Genomic DNA, 22,541 nt, shown 5'->3' with positions numbered 1-22,541 from the left:
AGAGTAGAGGGGGTCATGAAAACAAATGCAGGAAACCACAATGTCCTTCACTGTAAAAGGGGAAAGAAATGTATGAGGGAAGAAAATGTGATGAATAAAAGGGATTTGGAAAAGGCAGGACCAAGGTCCTTAGTCAGACCTGGTTCATGTGGGAAAGGAAGAGAGGGCACGAGTGGTTGAGTCCCTCTCCCTTCCTCTTCCTTCTTACCTCTCCGCCGCAGCAGGAAGGTTGCCACTGCATTCTCAATGCCACCTGCAAGAGTGCAGGCCACACACCGCCACACTACTCCCACCATCCTTTCCCCTTCCTTTCCCGCACCCTTCTTTCTTTCCTTGGACTCCCTTCTTTCTTTCCTCTGCTTCTGCATTCTGCCCACGCTGCAGAGGGACAGTGCCCCCTGCAGAGCTGAGCTTGCAAAGGGCAGGCAGAAGGTGGATGTGACGTTTCCTCACTCACCCTTCCTTCCCTCCCTTCCTGTGATCCTGGGGAGAGACCAAAGCTTGGGAAACACTGACCTAGATGCATGACCCCTATGGAATGGTCATTCAACCCCCCAAAGGGGTTGCAATCTACAGGTTGAGAACCACTGTTGTGGAGTCTCAACCAATTCAACATAGTTTGTGGCAACAACAAAAACAAAGTTTCTGAAGTATAGTATTAATTTTCAAAGTAAGTGTCACACAAATAAACAGAAAATAACACTTTCAGATCAGAATTAGAAAATGTTTCAAATTTTGTTACATAGTGTAATACCAAATTCTGCCTCCGATCTGCCATTATTTGTGACTGGCTTCACCTGTACCACAAGTTGAGGATTTCTTAACCAAAATTCTGAAATCCATAATATTCCAAATTCAAAATTGTCCACATGGCTACCTAGGATAATGACAGCTTTGCTTCCTGGTACTTCAGTGCACACAACCAAGAGATCTCTTGCTCTGCCCAAAGCCCCTTACATTAAAGTAGACTGACACCAGTTTAAAACCCATTGTTCTGCCCCAAATCTCATAGACACAAAAGCGAGAAAGATGCACGTTGCTTTTCATGGGATCCTTTGCTTCTGCATTAAAATCGATAGGATACAAGAGAGAACTATCCAGGTTAAAACCATTGCTTCCCATAGGATCCATGCTATATCATGCTTCAAGGCAAAACTTCATTTATTTGTAATATGAAATAAATATTTCACAATATATAATTACATGCAGTTTTTCTTATTTATCACTATGTTTTAATTATGTTCAATTTGTAGTAATAAAAGTACATCCTGCCTATCAGATATTTATATTACTGTTCATAACAGTAGCAAAATTAAAGTTATGAAGTAGCAACAAAAATAATTTCATGGTTGGGGGTATTAAAGGGTTGCAGCATTAGGAAGATTGAAAATCTATAGAAAAATGTGTTGCAGTATGTCCTAGAAAAACAAAGTTTCTATAGTTTAATAAACTTTTCCCATGTCTCTATGATAGAATCAATTAGGAAATGACATTTATTACCCAGATCAAAAATTGTGTTACATAGTGTTATCAGCAGGCAATTGCTCAAATGATTTTAGACTTATATTTAATCACTCCTTTAGAGTTACTGAACTACCAGATTCCTGTTTTAAGAGGCAGCAGGTGCTGAGAAAAGCCAGAGAAAAATCCAAGTCAGTCCGGGGTCAAATGCGGAGAATAGATGAGATCAAAGTGTGATTAAGTTCAGAGTCCAGTGCCAGTCAATGAACAAGCAAGGAGAATAATCTAAGGAACAAGTGAAAATCCAGAAATAAAGCAATGAACAGCAAGCCAACATTTTGTTGTTGATAGCAAAGGAATGGCCTTGGATGTGCTAATTTATAGTTGGCTCTCTTTCCATGCTGCAGGCTCCAGTCCTTCCTCAGCTTGATTCTTTTTAAGAATCAAGCTGAGAAAGGACTTTTTTTTTTTTGCTCTTTTGCAGCTGGCACTTTAGTGTATGACACTCAGGAGCGTCAAGTGGCTCATCATCCATCCCCTGCTCTTAAGGAGCTTCAAGTGTTATATTGGATTGTAAGGATTCTGGCCCCAATAGCTCCAGTGAAGGTTTGCCAGCTTCCTCCGACTCCATCTGGAGTTTGTCATTTTGATTTTTTCCTGACCAAGTGTTATTGCTGTTGCTGATCTTGTTGTTAAAGCATTCTATCCCACCCCTAAAATCAAAACATCTCAGGATAACATAGAAGTAAAATTATTTCAAACAGATAAAACAATAATGAACTAAACTATATTAAATGCAATCAACAAAGTAAAATGCTTAGTGGATTAAAACCCAGTTTAAAATCACACAAATTAGCATTTTGAGCTAAATCAATGAAGCCCAACAACTTTTTAAAAAGTAGTCATGGTTTCCTTTGGTACTTAAATAAAACCAGTGTTTGTTGGACTTCCAAGAGGCAGGCATTCCAAAATTGCAAGGCCCATCCTCACACAGTGTATTGATTTTTCTGTGTACTGATGTGACAGCTAAAAAAGCCAATGCAATTCTATTCTGTATCAATAAGAGTATAGTATTTAGATCGAGGGAAATCATAGTCCCACTCTATTCTGCTTTGGTCAGACCTCACTTGGAACACTATTGTGTCCTGTTATGTGCACCACAATTCAAGAGGGATATTGACAAACTGGAACATGTCCAGAGAAGGGTGATCAAAATGCTCAAAGATTTGGAAGGCAATCCCTGTGAGGAGTGGCTCAGGGATCTGCGAGTGTTTAACGTGGAGAAAAGAAAGCTGAGAAGGGACATGATAGCCAGGTTTAAATATATGAAAGGGTGTCACATTGAGGCTTGTTTTCTGCTAGTCTGGAGACTAGGACATGGAGCAATGGATTCAAATTGCAGGCGGGGAAAAGATTCCATCTAAACATTAGGAAGAACTTTAAGAGATGTTTGGCAGTCGAATGTGCTGCTGCCTGGAACATGGTAGAGTCTCGTTTTCCAGAGATTTTCAAGCAGAGGTTGGATGGCCATCTGTCAGGAATACTTTGATTATGTGTTCCTGTATGGCAGAAGGTTGGACTGGATGATTCTTGTGGTCTCTTCCAACACGACAGTTTAAATAGGAGAACTGTTACGCCATGTAACGCAATTTTTGATCCTGGATTATAAATGTAATTTCCTAATTGGTTATTATTTATATTTATTTATTTATTTCGAGGTTTTATATACCGACCCTCTCACCTTCAAAGAGGGATTCGGACCGGTTCACAACATGTGTTAACATACAAAAAATATACAATAACAATAACAATAATTGGTTCTATTGTAAAAACATGGGAAAAGTTTATTAAACTGCTAATACTTTGTTTTTGTGGGACATTCTGCATCACATTTTGTTATTTTTCAATGAGTATCTTATAGAGTCTCAACAAATTAAATATAGTTTGTGGCAGCCACAAAAGCTAAGTTTCTGAAGTATAACAACTACTTTCAAAGTAAGTAACTCACAATTAAACAGGAAATAACACTTTCTAACCAGGAACAGATTTTTTTTCAAATTTTGTTACATAGTGTTATAGTCAGATCTTTCAACTACAGTAGAGTCCCGGTTATCCAACATAAATGGGCCAACAGAATGTCAGATAAGCGAAAATGTTGGATAATAGGGAGGGATCACTCACTCAGGCGGTGAGTTTGTTTGTAACACAGGAAAGAGAAAACCTAGCACACAAAAAAAAAAAAAAACAAAGAAGAAAAGGCGATGGGGGCACAAGGAGGAGCCTGGCCTCCCCTTCCTTCCTCCTCCAGGCCCCAGTTCCCTACCCCGCTCATTCCAGTGGCAAAGGTAGCAGCGGCAGCAGCCACCTTTGTCATCCTCAGTCACTTGCTCACTTACTCACCGGACCGGGTGTGTTCCAATCCCACAACAGCGATATGGCCTTTGTCTTTTCAAAAAGTATATTGCTATACTTTTCCTAAGAACGGGACTAATATTTACCAATAATAGGATGAAATATTTAGGGCAAGTAAGAGCTGTATAGAATCTTCCCCATTCCTTTAGTAATCAGCCAAAGCACATTCCTTCTATCTACTCTACCTTCCCCACTCTCCTGCAAAAAGGTCTCTGGAAAGGCACAGGGATTCCTACTAAGTTATGATTTGAAATCAGATTTTAATTAGAACCTACAAAATATGAAATCAGCTCGGTCTAATATGTGTGCTGCACCTTATATTTAGCTTATCAATTTTTTTCCAGAAGACATTGTCAAGATGGAGAAATTAATTAACAAAACAGTAAGAACTATGTGAAAAAAGAGTGTCAAACTAAGGTAGTCACTCACCAAGCTTTAATTTCTCCAAGTAAGCCAGTTTCCACCCTTTCTGATATGGGTAGATGCTCTAATAAAATTCTCTTACAGTCCAACATTTCCAGTAACTCCACCAGGCCATCTTTGGCATTAAAAACAGCACATTCTGCCTACCCACATCTTTTCTGGTTTTAATGTCAAAATAAAATCTACTGAAGTTACCCTGAAAAGGTAAGAACTGTGTCTGTTGCCCCATAATAGTTTCAGAATTATCATGTGGCCACTAGGGGACAGTGCAAGAATAGAAAAGAGCATATTTCTTGAGCTTTTGCTCTCCTGCTCAGTAAACAAAAGTGCTATAAGATTCTATTTGAACTGTTTTGGTTTGCTCCTGACACAATTTCAGTGATGCACACTCAATAAAGTGAGCAAAGATACTGGATCAGCCATACATGGAAGTAGAATGTGGGTGTTAACTCTTTAAAAATGTGGATGCATTGAAGGAAGACAACAGAAGTGACCTTGAAGCAAGATTGGGACTGAGCTGTAATATTGCAGTGCACAAAACTATGATTCCTATGAAAGTAAAGCTATGCTATGACCATTATCACGCAAAATTAGGAACGTTTTAACTTTCAGAGGTGTGGGGTAAGCAGTCTCCTTCAAAAAAAAGGAGAGACAAATAACCATATTCCAAGTGCTGTTGGTTATATTTCAGAGGAAAGAGCTAGCAACACCATCTCTCAAATTCACAGGATAACCACAAGTTGACAGGTGACTTGAAGACACATACAGGAAATAGTAATCTAGCCAACAGTGGCACAAATGAGGAACATAAAACCCAAACATGGATTAACGTAGTTTTAAATGTGTCCCCTTCATGTCCAACTAAAAAGATAGATGTACATAGCGGTAAAGGAATGTAACTTGGAGACTGGAATGTTGCTTACATTTCTTAGGTAATTAAACCAATCTAGCTCAGAGGGGTCTGAGAATGTTAAGATTTTGTAAGCAAAATTGTAGCTGAGATCTTCTTAATGCCATTATAATAGTAATAATAATAATAATAATAATAATAATACTTTATTTATACCCCGTTACCATCTCCCCAAGGGGGCTCAGGGTGGCTTACATGGGGCCAAGCCCAACAATACATCAGTAAAAACAAAACAGCAAGCAAATAAAACAGTACAATTAATATAACTCACATATAAACAATAACAAACAGAATGTAAAACATTATTACTATTTTGTTCATTTATATTCTGTTTTTCTTTCAATAATGGGACTGAAAGCATGCATAAATATGTTATTTAAAGCAAAAGTGTGTTATTTAAAATAATTAACCAATGTATTAAATTTTAAAACATTAATCTCATTTTTAAAACTATATGTAAACCATAAAACTATATGTAAACCACTACACAGCATTAAAAGTCTCTTTCAGCCTGTTTCTAAAAGCCTAATGGCATGAAATGTTTTCACTTACTAGTGGAAGGAGAGCAAAGATGGAACTGTTTCCCTCGGAAGGGAGTTCTAAAGCCCGAGAGCAGCCATAGCAAAGGCCCTCCTCTACCTCAGTCCCCCCAAATGAGCCCGGAAAGATGGTGAGATCTAGAAGATCTTAGATCTCTAATGGGCTCATTAAGGAAGCAATGGTTCTTCAAACAGCGAAAACCTAAGCTGTACAGGGCATTATAGGTCACTACCACTATTTTGAATTGTTAGCATAAATGGATCAGTAGCCAGTGGAGCTATTGTCAGCTACAGTCAATGGTCTGCATGCAGCTGTTTGGACCAGCTGAAGTTCCTGAGCACTTTTCAAATGATGCCTCATGTAAAATGCTTTACATTAACTGAAACAGGATGTAACCAAGGCCTGTGTTACCATGGCCAAATTGGTCTTCTTTAGAAACTGGAACAGTTAATGCATGGACTTTAACTATGCAAATACACTCTTGGTGCATTTGGTTGAACCCTGATAAAGCAGAATCTAGATATGTTCTTCAGTGGGGTCCTTTAATATCAAATGAAAATTGGATGAATAGACCTAATAATAGAGAAAAATTGACATGCATGTTCTTTCTGAATTGCATTGTTAAAATGTGGTTCACACACTAGGACCTATATCAATTTTTATTACAGTCCAAAGATCCAACTTACTGAGCAGAAAAAGTGCACAGCAGTTTCATAAACTGATATAAACTTATATCTGGTCATTTCTTTGGTTAAAGCTAGTTCTCAAGTTTCTGCATCTGCCTGGTAAATCAATAGTGAATTAGAGCTAGCAAATTGTAGGTGGTGTGGAACCCCTGTTCCTGCTCCCCCTGAACTTCTGACACTAGTCTTACATCTACATGTTAAATTTTTCAATTAGGTCCCTATAGAAAATAAATTTTATATAATCTGAATCTGACGTTATGTTCTCTGCCCTCCTCACCATTCCTTGTGGTGAATAGTAGTGGAAAACAGGGTAGAGAAAGTGTGGTATATTTATATGCCTACAGAAGGTCCTACTTAGGGAAGAATCTGAGATATAGGGCCATGTGAATCCAGCCTGAGAAGTGGTGAACTGCTATTCTCCGTTTTCAATTAGGGTTTTAGCATGAGAGGCGCTGGCACTAGAGTACACACACTGAAAGAGGTGCTAAAAGATGTATGTTACAGACTGCTTACCTTTAATCAGCCTTTAGTGGGCATTTTCTAGTTATCACCTGTGGGTTTTTTTTTAGTTTGCTCTCTAAACCCATATAATTCTTAATAGCTAATATAAATAGATAAGTATATTTAGATTTATTTTCAGGAGTTCTGTTAATCCCAGGCACACAATATTTCACAATATTTCAGGTTCTTCCAGGTGACAATGGTTTGAGTAATCTCAATGAATAGCCAGAATTTTTGAAATGTATCTTGTATGGGACAGCCATGTTTGTGGCTTCCATATCAGCCTGAATCTGGCCTCTTGTTAGGTTTTTTAATAGAGCAGATCAATTGAGTAATTTTCTCATAAAATGTAGAAGGCTCATTGAACTCACATATTTAGCAGTTTAGCTGGATGATTAATAGATATGTAAAATGTTTTATATACAAACAATGATATCTAAATGCTAAATTCATACTTCAGCATAATTATCCCTACTCAAATTACTTAATTTTATATTGCATTATTGCCTTGTAGAGTTGGGTATCATCCACATATAGGTGGCCCCATACTCCAAAACTCCGGATGACCTCTCCTAGTGGTTTCATGTATATATTAAGCAGCATGGGGAACAAAATGGAACCCTGAGGAACCCCAGTGGTCAGTGGCTGGGAGTTTGAACAGAAGTCCCACAGCAAGGATGGACTCACTGTAAAACAGTGCCTCCCAGTCCCATCCCAGCGAGATGACCCAGAAGGACACCATGGTCAATGATATCGAAAGCCAATGATAGATTGGGGAAAACCAACAGGGACACATTCCCCCTGTCAAAATCTCTGTAGGTCACCCAACAAGGTAACCAAAGCTGTCTCTCTCTCATAACGAGGCCTGAAACCAGATTGAAATGGATCTAGATCATCTGTTTTGTCCAGAAATTCCTGGAGTTGGGAGGCCACCACATGTTCGAAGGTCTTGCTTAGAAAGGGAAGGTTGGACAATGACCAACAGTTGTCCATTATAGAGGGGTTCAGGCATGATTTTTTAAAACATAGGTTGCACAACTTCCTCCTTTAGGCAGGTTTGAACTTTGACCATCACCTTCACCCATCCACCCAGCCAGTTCTCTTCTGGCCTGTTTGATCAGCCAGAAAGGGCAAGGATACATGTGGTAGCTTTCACCTCTCCAAGAATCCTGTCCACATCCTTAGGCTGCACAAATTGAAAGGTATCCATTAACACTGGAGAAGCAGGAGCCAAAGTTGCATCCATTGGAACGGTATCAATGCACCATCAAAGTCAGAACAGATCTGAGTGACTTAATCTACAAAGTGCCTTGCAAATTCTTCACAGTGGGCTCTTGAATGGTCAGGGATTTTTCATGTGGTAAGTAGCCTTCTGAGTACTCCAAACAGGAAGGTTCCTTGCAGATGCAATAGTAGCAGCAAGGAACAATTTCTGTGCTGCATCCATTGTAAGCTTTCAAATATGCTTTAGCCTGTACTTGGTCAGATTTGTGTCGAGTTCTCCACCAGCATTGCTCTAGTCTTCATCTCCCTTGCTTCATCACTGCCAACTCCTTAGAAAACCAAGGGGCTGGTTTGGCTCTGCTCCATGTGAGGGGGTGTGCAGGAGCGATTGTGTCCACTGCCCTGGCCATTTCCCCATTCCAGAGGTCAGCCAGAGCTTCAACAATCACCTGTCAAGGTGACAGCAAAATTCCCAAGAGCCATTAGGAATCCATCCAGATCCATAAGCCTCCTGGTGCAGACCACTCCTGTGGAGGTTTGGAGTCCCAGAGAATCTAAATCTGATGAGGCAGTGATTGATCCATGACAACTAATCTGTGACAAGTTCCTCCACACCACAATCACCATTATCCAATCCTGTACAGAAAACAAGGTCCAAAGTGTGCCCAGCAGCATGGATAGGGCAAGATACCACTTGGGACAGACCCATGATTGTCATGGAGGCCATGAATTTCTGAACCACTCCTGAAAGGGCAGCTTCAGCATGATGTTAACGTCACCCAGCACTATTAATCACTGAGACTCCAATGTCAACCCCGAGATCACCCCGGCTAGCTCAGAAAGGGAAGCTTGAGCAGTGGAGTGGGCAGTACACCAACAGGATCCCTATTATGCCCTTGTTACTAACCTTTATGTAAATACGTACATTCAAACACACTTACATTGTGGACTAAATAATTTTATTTAGAAGAGTCCAATAAGACATATTTGGAAAGTGTTGATGTTATTTTTATATATAATATAGTTCTTTCAGAGAAAACAAAATAATTACTGGAAAGGTAGCAAAGAAGTATTTGAATCTATAGATTGTAACAAGTGAAATTTGCTAATGTGCTGTTTTGCTGCATCTCCTTTTCTAAAACTTATTATCTTGAAAATTGCCATTTGAATGAAGATTGCTATGTAGAATTATTTTGCTTTTCTAGGATCAACATGAGTAGCTTTGACTTTGTTCTGTCCTGAAGGTAACTGTTTATTGCTGTGGATATTTAAATCTCCGATTAATAGGAGCAATTAAACAATAGTTTAATTTCCATCAATTTAACTGCCATAAGAGATAATTGCAACATAAATGAAGATAAATTTGTTTTAATACAGAAGAGTTTTATATGAGTCAAGTGCAGAACCTCCAGTTTAATATTATTTTATAGTTAGAGGTAGAACTTAAAATGACTGGTGTCCTAATCTTAACAAATGGCACCAAGACGCTATGCTCAACTCATAAGATATGCTTCTCAAGAAGTAAAATTGGAGCAATAGATGCTTTGTTTTTGTTCTGTTTGTTTTTAGCACCATTGAAGGATAGACCCTGGTGTGTTCATCATTTGTGGGTAGTTGAAATGTTTGAGTGTGCCAGTGTCAGGTGATTTCAGCTCCTTCAAGAGCTGCAGGTTCAATGGCCAGTTGTGCCCAGCTTTCCAGAAGTCCGAATGAGACATAGACAGGTCAAAGGCAAAATCAGAGGTTTATTCTCAGTGGCTAGAGAGGATGTCAGTGGAGAAAGTACTCCAAAGGACTGACATGCGGCAATAGTGAACACAGTACTTTTATTCATTTTGACAGCTAATAAAGAAACTCGTACCTGTTATTGATTGGTTCAAAAACTATATGTCTAGGATCCTCATCCTAACTCCATCCTATGTCATTGCTGGTGGTTGGCTCTTTGTGGTAGCAAGAAATTTAATAAACTGTCATTGGAGGATATAAAATATTAGTCCGTTTATTGATCTGCCCCTGAGAGGGGTGCGATCAGAAAGGAATGTGATGTGGTGATTGCCAATGGGTCCATGATGGGCTTAATGGTTGGGCTCCAGTAGACACAATGAAGACAGCCCAAAGAACACAATGAGTGCTTGAATCTGGTGGCCATTTCAATGGGTGAGGCTGACTTGGGGCACAGGAATGAATCATTCCAACAGATAGCCCCAATCATATCAGGAAAGACAGCAAGGGGACCAAGGAACTCTGACAGAAGTTAATTATGTTCTCCGTTCACGTGTCCCAATTCATTGTGAGGGGATTATGGTAATTTAAGGGATCATTTCCTGAGGGTCTGTCAGGGTGTTAGACAACATTCCAGGGTTAATTCATAAAGAGATTACTGCAGGGCAAAGGTGCACGTGCTCTCTGTACTGTATATCCAAATGGAACCGCAACACTATATTCTATATAATTCATTAATTTTTGGCGGAGAGGGGCCCAATTTCTCAATAATACCAGGATCTTCTGCTTAGCTAGGTTACTGGTGAGCATTACATGCTATAATAATTATAACAGAAATAATTGCAAGAAAATTCATGATTAAAATATGAGACAAAAAGAAGCAGATAGTTTCAAGGCAGATCTGTACAGACTTGTCGAAGTAATCAGAAACTAAATCCATGTTTCTGTCCCTTTTTTTGTTTCTGTGTTGCATTGCAATAGTTCCATTTTCACTCACATTGCAAAATGTCAGGAAATTGCAGCAGATAAGGGCCATATCCTTACCAGAAATGTTGCTTTTTGGGCTCACCTATCACCTATTTTGGGCTCACCTATGAACAAAATAATTTCTACAAAAACTACATCTCTAGATACCACAGAACCGTGTTAAGCTATGTATAATTGTTAAAAATATTAATATAATTTTATGTGTTAATTCTTGTATAATACATTCTGTTTTATTCCTTCATTGCCGTTTTTATCACCACTGAAATCTTCTCCCATCCACTCATGAACAAAATAATTTCTACAAAAACTACATCTCTAGACACCACAGAACCGTGTTATGCTATTAGTCCTTGCAATAATTGAAGTTACTTTTAAAGCAGGCCTCGTCTTTCAGTAGTCAAAATCACCCCCATTTGGTGTGTCACAGTGCAGGAATTGTCCACATTAATGAGATTGGAAATGAAATAAAAGCGAAATTGCGGTAGGGTCCTCCAGTTAATTACCAAAAAGAAAATTGCAGTGAATAATGCTTGGCTGAAGGTGTACATACCATGGGACTTGTATTTTGTTCTGTTTTGTTTTATTCAGGTGTGTTAATAAAATACATCAAGAGCAGGGTTTCATGCTACTGCAGTATGACCAGGAAACAGTTAGTTTAATAGTGTTATAGTTTACAAATTGATCCTATGAATTACATCATTAAACTCCATGTAGATATGAATCTGATTCTTTAAAAATACTAATTAGTTTGTTTTTACTGGCATAGTGAACTCGAGTTCTGCAAATTGTGTGGTTTGCTTTTAAGCTATTTTGTCTATATAATCCTTTTTCCCAAGTAAACAATGTTAGTTGCTTTACTCCTTTTTCATGTAAATTAATGGAGCTGCAAACATAATGCATCAGGACACTATCAAATAAAAATGACTCTTTCAGTGAAAAGAAGCAACATTAGTTATTTATCTCCAGCTTTCTGCTGAAACATCCTTCCCCCTCTCCCATTGTTAAGCTGACATTAGGTTTAATTGTCTTAATTGGAACAAAGACATACTCTTTAATTTAGTACTCCTATTTGTGTTGAACAAAAAGTTTCTTAGAAGGCATTAAGAGAATTTGGAATTGTTTCTGTGATTGGACCACTATCTTCCCAGCTTAGCATTTTGTTTTGAAATGAGACAGTCACAGTCATCATGATGGTCATTCTTTTTTTAATTTGTGTCAGACATTACGGTTAAAATGATAGAGCTGAAAGTCTAACGAATGAGATAAAAATGAGACTTTATGTGTTCAGTCGATGTTCAGGTGCTTTGGGTTTTGGGTAGTTGTTACATTTGCTGAGCTAGAGATGACACCATTGTGATCTTGATTATGTAGTTCATGAACATAATATAATAATAGGCGACGAAGGGATGTTGCTGCAAAGATGTGGTTGGCTGCAGATTAATATGACCATATTGCACTGCTGTCACACATACTCACACTGCTGATACACACTTCATATTGAATCCTTGTAATTTGACATGGGGGAAGAGATCATCATCAAAGCCAAATCAAGTTGCAAATGTAAGTCTTCCTTGATGGCCCTTGTGAAATTATGGAATGACTGTGTTTGTGTCTGGGTGATATGGATGATATGTTTTGGGGCTTTTTCATCTGATACTTCCTCTGGAAACCTGAAACACTTGCTTCTGTGTGGTTTCCCTTAATTCCTTTTGTTTCTTTTTGTGTTTTCTTCTGCACTATCATTTGGTCATTACTTCTTTAGCTAGGGCGTTTCTGCAAAGTACTTTGGAACCCTTCTGGGTATCATTTGGTAACTATCCCCAAGACTGCAGCTATTTAGGAGATGGTGAAACATATTTCAGGTGCACCTAAATGTAAAATATCACACAGTACTGTAGAGGTTTTCTAACCTCATAGGACTTCTTAATTTCTTCCACTTGGGACCCATTTTGGCCTGAGATATTTGTACATATATAGATATATAAAACAGGCATAAAAATAAAACATTTACTGATAACAAATAATCATTTGGGAGGCTTGCTAAACAAGCTGATGTTCCTTTTTATGAAGTGTAGTTGAAGCATCATCTGCAGATTCCACTGTAAACACTTCACAACAGATTCATGTAAATGTCTGAACAGGTGTGATGTTCAGAAAACTTTTACTGTTGGCAAATTTTTCGGTACCCCAACTTTGAGCTAAGGGGACCCCATTTGCAGTCAGGACCCACAGTTTAAGGCCCCTTCTACACCGCCATATAATTCAGATTAACAAATCAGATAATCCAGACTATCTGCTTTGAACTGGATTATATGAGTCTACACTGCCATATAAAGGTAAAGGTAAAGGTAGTCCCCTGACATTAAGTCCAGTCATGTCTGACTCTGGGGTGTGGTGCTCATCTCCATTTCTAAGCCGAAGAGCCAGCGTTGTCCGTAGACACCTCCATGGTCATGTGGCCGTCATGACTGCATGGAGCGCCGTTACCTTCCTGTTGGAGCGGTACCTATTGATCTACTCACATTTGCATGTTTTCGAACTGCTAGGTTGGCAGAAGCTAGGGCTGACAGCGGAAGCTCACGCCGCTCCCCGGAATCGAACCTTCGACCTTTCGATCAACAAGTTCAGCAGCTCAGTGCTTTAACCCACTGCGCCACCGGGGGCTCCCCCACTGCCATATAATCAAATCTGATAGTCTGGATTTTATATGGCAGTGTAGAACGGGCCTCAGAAACAGGGCTCGAAGTTAACCTTCAACAGTGTGACATTAGCGGATGCTTGTTTAGATAAGTTCCCAGAATCCCTGAGCATTGGCTAGTGTTGGGAGTGCCTGCTTCAGAAAACAGATTGCCCTATTCTAAATTCTCAAAGTGTGGCAACGTACATTTCCCTTTTTAGACTAAATGTTCTAGCATTTTCTTGAAACAAATGATTCATTTGAACGTTCTTACTGAAAATTCAGTCATGTGGAAAAAAGAAATGGAAGTGGGGCTGTTCTAAAAGTACTACACTTTTTTCATATTTACTGTGATTGAAATTACACCTCACATTCAAGAGATTTTCGTTTCACTCATATTCTGTATATTACAAATGACAAAATACAATCGCAAGTGCTATTATCTGTTCTCATTAGAATGTATGCCCATTAGACCTTGGATTGCCAGTTTACATTATTGGTCAAATTGTGAAATTGCTCTTTAATGTGAACATGGTTATTGCACCTTGGAGACAGGAGTACGCAATAATTTTTGTTTTGTTTTGTCTTTACAGTTGCACAGAAGATTGTTGCAACAAGGAAAAAACAGCAGCTTTCAATAGGTCCTTGCAAATCATTGCCAAACTCCCCAAGCCACTCATCTGTATGTTCAGCCCAGGTGTCTGCAGTACATATCAGCCAGGTATGACATAGAATATTATCAGACTTTTTCCTTTTTAGTGATAGATACAGATTGAGCTGCATAACTGGGTAATGTGTTGTGTTGTAAATATGTATTGTAGAAAGGTTTCATGGCCGGAATCACTGGGTTGTTGTAGGTTTTTTCAGGCTATATGGCCATGTTCTATATGGCCTCTAGAACATGGCCATATAGCCCGAAAAAAGCTACAACAACCCAGTGTTGTAAATAGTTTAGATTATCTGTCTCACTATGAAGCAGTGAAATATATGGGAGCAGATTTCAGATTAGTAGCTATCTTAGACACAGATATAGATTTCTTTTCTTTTTTTGTAATTCAGATTTAATTTTGTCCCACCAGTTGTCATACTCTGCCACTATTTGAATTTGTATTTGTTTCTACCCTAGAGGGTAAAAAAATTAGAAAGCAAAATTCTGTTATAAAGCCTGATTTCTAACTTCAACAAACCTTTTTAAAGTCTCTACTAAACATGCTGTCCATATATATAAGAACAGCTGTTTCACTGGGGCAGCTTCCCCTGTACCTTCTTATGTTAGAATCATAGAGTTGGAAGAGACCTCGTGGGCCATCCAGTCCAACCCCCTGCCAAGAAGCAGGAATATTGCTTGAATGTGGCCAAACTGTTGCTGTTGCAAAAAAAGAAAATCCCAGTCAATCTTGGACTCTGCATTTGGATACGATGGGGAAATCTTTGGGGGTGGGGGGTTTAACCACAAACAATTAGATTTGTATGCCTGAAAGCTGACATGTTCCATTATTTGCCAAGTTGGTATTGCAGCTCCTTGTTGTTGTTGTTTTTTTTTTCAAAGGATTGGCATTTTCACTTGAAGGTAGTAAATGAGAGTTTTGTATGAAAATCTGAGTGTTGTGAAGGTATGGATGGTGATGATGAAACTCTTATTTGGGGACCTTGGGTATATTACTGCTTGGGCCTATTGAAAAGGACCCATGGCTATCTCTGCCACAAAGACCACAGAGCCATTTACTCCAGATCAACCCTGGTGGGAGTCTGCACAGCCAGGCTCTGAGTAGGCCCGCTAGTAGGAGACAAGTGTGGCATTGAGCTGACCTTGTGGCAGCAAGGTGGTTGCAGAGTCCAGCAGCTACAAAACCAGCTCAGTGTCGATGGATGACCACCCTTCCTGTCATTGTCCTTTCCTACTCATAGCACCAACCATGAAGCACAAAATCATCATCATCATCATCATCATCATCATCATCATCATCATCATCATCAATTAATAATTAATCGCCCTCCATCTGAGATGCTCTAGGCGATTTACAAGCTAAATTGTAAAAGATAAAAATACATACATTCAAAAATTAATAATTAACATAGATCAAATGCTCTAGTGAAAAGCCAGGTCTTGTGCTAGAGTAAAAGGCCCTAAGTCACGCATGGCTCTCAAGTAGGGCGGCAAGTAATTCCATAAGACAGGGGCAGAAATAGACAATGGTACTTTCCAAGTGCACTTCTCTAGGATATAGAGTAAGTCGTGTTGTGCTGGTCATTGCGGCCTCCGATGATGGGAGAAGGAGAGGCGGTCCCTAATGTACAATGGACCCTGGCCGTAAAGAATTTTAAAGGTCAGAACTAACATCTTATATAGGCCACGGTATTCAGTTGGAAGCCAATGTAAATGTTGCAGCACTGGTGTTAGATGGCATTTCATAGGCAATTTTGTGAGTAACCTGGCTGCCGCATTCTGAACAGGTCATAGACATTGGGGTCATAGACATTGGAAGGCCAACATACAAGGTGTTGCAGTAGTCTAGCCTAGATGTGACCGTGGCATGGATAGTTGTTGTTGTTGGTCAGAGTGTCAGTGTGACTCTGAATTAAACATATGGGAGAAGCCTTAGGTTCAAACTGCATGGATATACACTGGTTCAAAATACCTTCAAAAGCCAACTGATACACATTTGTTGAGAACGTAGTTGAGACATAAATTTGGTACAAGATGAATGGGATTCTGGGTGAAGAGTGATTTGCCTCTTATCGAATTTTGGAAGATCTTTTACAATCAGCAGAGGCCTTAGGAACTTCGTTTTACCACCATCTGGGGCAATCTCTCCCCAGTTTGATGCCCTTCTGATGTGTTGGAACACAATTTCCACAATACCCATATAGCATGATAACTAGCTTTTGTGTGATAGAACTTGTAGTCCAAGATACTTCCATTTCAGATTTGGTAGTGATCTACATTTCTGTGGCCTCAAAATGCCTGTTAGTTGCCTTCTATGACAAGGGCATCTGTGTTCTGGAGAATATGACTAATAAGCAAATAGGTATTCATGTTTCACCACTTCATGAGAAATTTAGCAATTTTAATCCAAACAGAAGAGATTGGATTAGCAGTAACCGCTACACCCTTTAAACTAACTGTTCCACGAGAATTTAGTGAGTATGATTATGTTATACCTTATAAAATAATGTATTTTTGTGATTGAAAATATAATTAATCCTGTAAAATGGAAATTGGCTCTATATTCGCTAAAATGGATTTTAATCATTGCAGACCAGTAACGGAGGAGGGAGCTTAAGTGATTATTCTTCCTCTGTCCCATCTACTCCAAGCACCAGCCAGAAGGAACTACGGATTGATGTCCCACCTACTACCAACACTCCAACACCCGTTCGTAAGCAGTCCAAGCGCCGGTCAAACCTTTTCACAGTGAGTTAATAATTATATATTTATGCTATGTTTATACTTTACTTGGGTTTTAATCTCTGTTCTGTGTATTTTAATATGTATATTATAGAAATTTATTTTAATATGTATCTTTTCTAGAAATACACATATTTATAGATGTTTTACAATGTTTATGTATTTTAATTACTCTGTAACCCGCCTTGAGCCACGAGGAGAGGCAGGTAAGAAATAAAACAATGTTAATTTCAGTATAATCAAAAGAAAACCAATCAAAAGTGAGAGAAAAACAATGTACATCACAGTCCCTTCTGGGCCGCTGACTATAGCTGCAGAGCATGACCGTTTGGGAAATGGAAAGTTCTGACAGTTACCATCTTTTGTTTCTATTTCGATTACTTCCCATTACGTGGAATATCAGCATACAGGTCTTTCATCTCCTGGAACTGTTTTCTTTTTTGCTATATATATGTATATAAGCTATATATTTACTGTCCCTTAATTAGATTTGCTATTATCTATATGATTTACAATCATCTGATGAGGCACCTATCTTCTGAAGTTCAGCTGGCAGGGGTACACCAGCAATTCTGTTGTGGTACCTAGAAGATGGACTTAAGTGCTTGAGGAGATTTTTTTATTTTCCTTTTTATCCATGCTCTGTCATTGATTGAGGGGATGGACATTATTCTGAGGCCGCTGAGCTACATGTCAGAGTCTCCTATTTGGAGACCTGGTCTTAGGAGTTGTGTTACCTTCCTGTAATATCTAGTTATGTTATGGAGAGGCTACTCAGACTACTCATGTTGCTTCCCACAGCCTTTTTTATGTTGTAGGCAAAAGAAAAGCAGAGTGCATTTCTGGCAGAATATGCAGTACATTTTAAGAATACTAGAAAAAGCATCATTGACATGCATGGCAAAAGAGATTTTTAGTTAATATCTGGATGGGAGTTAATATCTGGATGGGAGCCTGTAAACAAATACCAGGGGCTATATTTCCGAGCCAAAACCACCTCTCAGTATTCCTTGGCTAAGGAAATCCTATGAAATTCATGTGGGCAGGCTACTTGAAGGCACAACCATTCATAAGCAATACTTATGACCTCCATTGTTTATAGCAGTGGTTCTCAACCTTCCTAATGTCACAGCCCCTTAATACAGTTCCTCATGTTGTGCTGACCCCCAACCATAACATTATTTTCGTTGCTACTCCATAACTGTAATTTCGCTACTGTTATGAATCATAATGTAAATATCTGATATTCAGGATGGATTTTCGTTCACTGGACCAAATTAGGCACAAATAACCAATATGCCAAAATTTGAATACTGGTGGGGTTGGGGACGATTGATGTTGTCATTTGAGAGTTGTGGTTGCTGGGATTTATAGTTCGCCTACAATCAAAGAGCATTCTGAACTCCACCAACGATAGAATTGAACCAGACTTGGCCACACAGAACTCCCATGAGCAATAGAAAATGCTAGAACGATTTGGTAGGCATTGACCTTGAGTTTGGGAGTTGTAGTTCACCTACATCCAGAGTGCACTGTGGACTCAAACAATGATCGATCTGGACCAAACTTGGCACGAACACACAATATGTCCAAATGTGAACTCTGACCTTGACATTTGGGAGCTGTAGTTGTTGGGATGTATAGTTCACCTACAATCAAAGAGCATTCTGAACCTCACCAATGATAGAATTGGGCCAAACTTCCCACACAGATCCCCCATTGCCAACAGAAAATATTGTTTTTTCTTCGTGGCCTCTGTGAATGCACACATATGGAGTATCTGCACCTGCGCAGGCTCCAACTGACGTAACGAAGTAACCTGAACTAAGTTGAGATAGAATATGCCATATTGGAATTCATGATAATGAGAAATGTGTGAGCTGTTCATAATCAGGTGTGCACTCTGGACTTAGATAAACATGATATCAAAGACCCACCCACCCCTCAAACATGGGTATAATCCATGTCTTTAAAGTAATCTCCAGACATTCCTCACAGCTTCTTTTTCAAAAGAAGCCTTTAAATTAGTCTTTAAATTGTACCTGCCTTTGATGCGACTCATAGGCACAAGCAAAACTGTTGCCAAATATATGTGTAATTTCATATATCACATCTTATCCATAAATACCTTAAAGATCTTAAGTACTTCTGTTGAAAAGGGGGAAGGTACAGGCACATGACTGTAATTCCTGTTTTGAAAAGAAGAGCCTGTACAACATTAAAAGGGTAAGGAAAGTCCTACAAATTGCTGTCTAGAGGCTTGGGGACCACTTTTGGCCATACTCGACAAATACATTTTTTTAGCTCCTCCTCCTAATTTTTAGGATGAGAACTTCGGGTGGAAGAAGTCGTTTCAGTGAGCAGATGTCACATGGGACCACTTTGCTAAACCATGGCTTGGTGTCCAGAAACAAAGTGTCAGAACTTGTCTTTCTTCAGTAATCTTTCCAAATCTTTGCTATTTTCTGTTTGTCGTTTAGTATCACTTGCATATCTTTAGTTGCTGATGTGTCTTCCTCTAATTTTCAGCTCTCCTTTCTCTGCATCTAATCTTTCTTTATATATGATATGTTCAGCCTACAAGTTAAAGAGATAAGGTGATAAAATACAGCCATTCCTGACTCCTTAGCCAGGTAGAAACCATTCTATTTTCCAAAATTCTTTCCTGATGATAGCGTCTTCTCCCGAGTACAGATTACACACTAGGAAATTTAAATGTTGTTGCATACCCTTTTTTTAAAAAGTGAGAATTGTTTTTCATGACGTACGCAAAGGAAAGCTTTGCTATCATTTTTAAAACATAGTCTTATTTTCTTTTGACATTCTTTGATGTTCTCTAGTATCATGAATGTTTACAATATGAACCCTGGTGCCTTTTCCTTTCCCAAACACAACTAAAACATCTGGCATTTCCTGCTCTATCCATCTATCTATCTATCTATCTATCTATCTATCTATCTATCTATCTATCTATAAATGCTCTGTTTGTTTTTAGTGACATAACTCAAAAACCGCTGGACAAATTGCCACCAAATTTGGCCACAAAACACTTACTAACCCAAAGAGTGACCATCACTCAAAAGAAACCCACCAAAAAAAAACAGCGGAAGGGACTTTATCCCCCCCCCCCCCCAATACATTATAATGCATGTGTGAATGCCTCCCTGCCCCGCACAATACACCAACCATCCATAGTGAGCTGGTTCGCTGCTGGTGCTGAGTGAGGCCTAGCCATGGAGTCAGGTTGCGGCTCAGACACACACTGTAGAATGGATACAGTGTGGCCCTATTTTTAATTCCAGAGAGCTGGCCAAGGCAGCTGGGAGAAGGAGGGTGGCAACAGGATGCCCAGTAGCCGTGGCTGGCTCGAGACTCCCAATACAAGGGGCAAAGGGAAGATGGAGCCGAAGGCAGGCAGGGAAGGAAGGAGGGAGGCTTGGCTCCTCGCAGTGATTCACACACACTAGACATCAACTCCCAGAAGCCTCTTCTACCTTGGACAATGAGAAAGGAATCTGGGAATTGAAGTCCAAAACACATAGTGTTTCCTGCTTTGTCTCTACTGTTCCCTATGTTTGGTCTCCAAGGCTGGATAGCGGATGGTGGAATGATCAATGGCAACTGCCTGCCTGGGGCACACACTATTGACACGCTCTGGGCTCGGCAGGTGCTGTCGACTGGCTAGCAAGGGAGCCCAAGGTGATAGCGGCAGTGGAGCCAGCGGCAGGACAAGCTGTCACAGAGCACAAGGAAGGGGAATGAGGAAGGTGCCCTAGGTGCCTAGATTCCCCTTCCCACCCTGGATGGTGGCCAAAGGCAGGCAGAAGGCAACGGGAGAAATAACAGTGGCACACCTAAAGCCAAGATCTCCCTAACAAGAAGGAAGGAAAGAAATAAGATGGGAAGGAAGGACAGAAAAAAGCAGGGAGGAAAAGAGGGAAGGAATGAAAGAGAGAAGGAAGGAGGGAAAGATGGAAGGGGAGAAGGACAGATGGAAGGAAAGAAAGGAAGTAGTACCAAAGGAAAGAAGAAAAGAAAGAAAAAGGGGAGGAAAGACAGAAAAGAGGTAAAGAAGGAAGAAAGGAAATAAAAAGTGAAAGTGCGAAGGAAACGGAAACAAGGAAGGAGAGAAGGGAAGAAAGAGAGAAAAAGGAAGGGAAGGAAAGAAGTAAAGAGAGAAGGAAGGATGGAACCAAAGAGCAAAGGAAGAAATGAAAGAAAGAGAGAAAGAAGAAAAAGAGAAGGGAAAGAAAAAGGGGGGCAAGGAATAGATAAGCACCTCTCTTTCATAATAGCCCAGACAGCTGCCTCAAAAATCCTTACTATAGGCCACAGCAACGCGTGGCAGGGCATGGCTAGTATATAGTAAAAACGAGACATGGGCAAATTCGCTCGGATATTGCAGAAGGCGGAAATAAAGTTGGCTGTTTTTGGTTTCCGAAGGGATTTCCAATATGTTTTCACGAGGTGGAAGTCCCCCATAGTTTCAAATTGCCTTGATTACAATGTACGGAAGTAGAGTTGGAACTATGACTAAGCGTTTCAGATGAAGCTAAGCTGCTTGGCTCCTAGCCAATCAGGGTTTACGTTTTGGAGAGGGTGGGAGGGGTTATCCAGCGTCCAGTAGCCATTGCTGCTTACAAACCCAAGCACATGGCTGCAAACACTGTCTACAGCCAGGGAAGGGACGCGGGAGGTTGAGGCTTGGGAGTTCTCTCTGCTGCTGTTGTCCTGTCACTGTTGGGAGGATGGTAGATTGGAGCCAAGGGAGAAGGGAGGAAGACAGAAGGGAGAAGGAAGGGAAGTTCTTGTTGAGAGAAGGAGGGAGAGCGGAGAGAAAGAGAAAGAAAAAGAAGAAGGAACTGTTTGTTTGTTTGTTTGTTTGGGAGGTTTTGTTTGTTTGGGGGGGGGGAGGGAGAAATTAATAAAGAGATTTTGGGGAATGACTTCTTTGTTTACCGAAGCTTTGCTATTTTTTATTGGGACATCTCCCTCAGGACTTGGTCATTGAGGGGTGGGGTGCAACGCTGGTCTCCACTTGTCAGGGAAATAGGTTGATAGTGGTTTCTTCTTTTGATTAATATGAGAGAGAAATTCAATTTTTTAAATAAAAAAGGTTCTGTCAAGACTTTAAAATGTACCAAGAATTGGTATTATTATTATTATTATTATTATTATTATTAAACTTTATTTGTACCCCGCTAGCATCTCCCAAGGGATTCGATGCGGCTTACAACAGGCTGGAGCCCAACACAACACAACAATACAACAATACAATATATAGCAAATAAAACAGTTAAAGCAGAAAAACAACAGCGATAACAATACAACAGGACATTATTAAAAACTGAGCCGGCTGAAGTGGGGTACAGGGTTAAAAGTGCTGAAAAAAAGTGTCGGGGGATATGAGATTAAAGTATAAGTGCGGTGTGCATTGAGGTACATGTATGAATGTGTCTGAAAGTTGGGGGGAGGGATCCTTATGTCATTTCCTTGAAAATTCAAGGAGGTAACTCTTTTACTTTTTAAATTTCTGCAATTGATTAATAAATTTCTTAAAAATCGGTGGATTATCTGAACATGTTGAAA

At 39.7% G+C, this 22,541-nt stretch overlaps 1 protein-coding gene across 6 annotated transcripts in view; it reads left to right on the top strand.

The window, feature by feature from the left end:
- AGAP1 (ArfGAP with GTPase domain, ankyrin repeat and PH domain 1) overlaps positions 1 to 22,541 on the top strand; it is a 406,754-nt gene that overhangs the window by 124,866 nt on the left and 259,347 nt on the right. For all 6 annotated transcript variants that reach the window (XM_060783920.2, XM_060783904.2, XM_060783913.2 and 3 more), the window contains 2 exons: positions 14,137 to 14,264; positions 16,803 to 16,958. In XM_060783920.2, the coding sequence (XP_060639903.2) occupies positions 14,137 to 14,264; positions 16,803 to 16,958 (284 nt within the window). The remainder of the gene's footprint in view (positions 1 to 14,136; positions 14,265 to 16,802; positions 16,959 to 22,541) is intronic.

Source organism: Anolis sagrei, chromosome 1 (assembly GCF_037176765.1).
Source record: "Anolis sagrei isolate rAnoSag1 chromosome 1, rAnoSag1.mat, whole genome shotgun sequence".
In the NCBI taxonomy this organism is placed as follows: domain Eukaryota; kingdom Metazoa; phylum Chordata; class Lepidosauria; order Squamata; family Dactyloidae; genus Anolis; species Anolis sagrei.
Note: the sequence above shows the minus strand (reverse complement) of the source record. Positions and strands in the feature narration are given on the sequence as shown.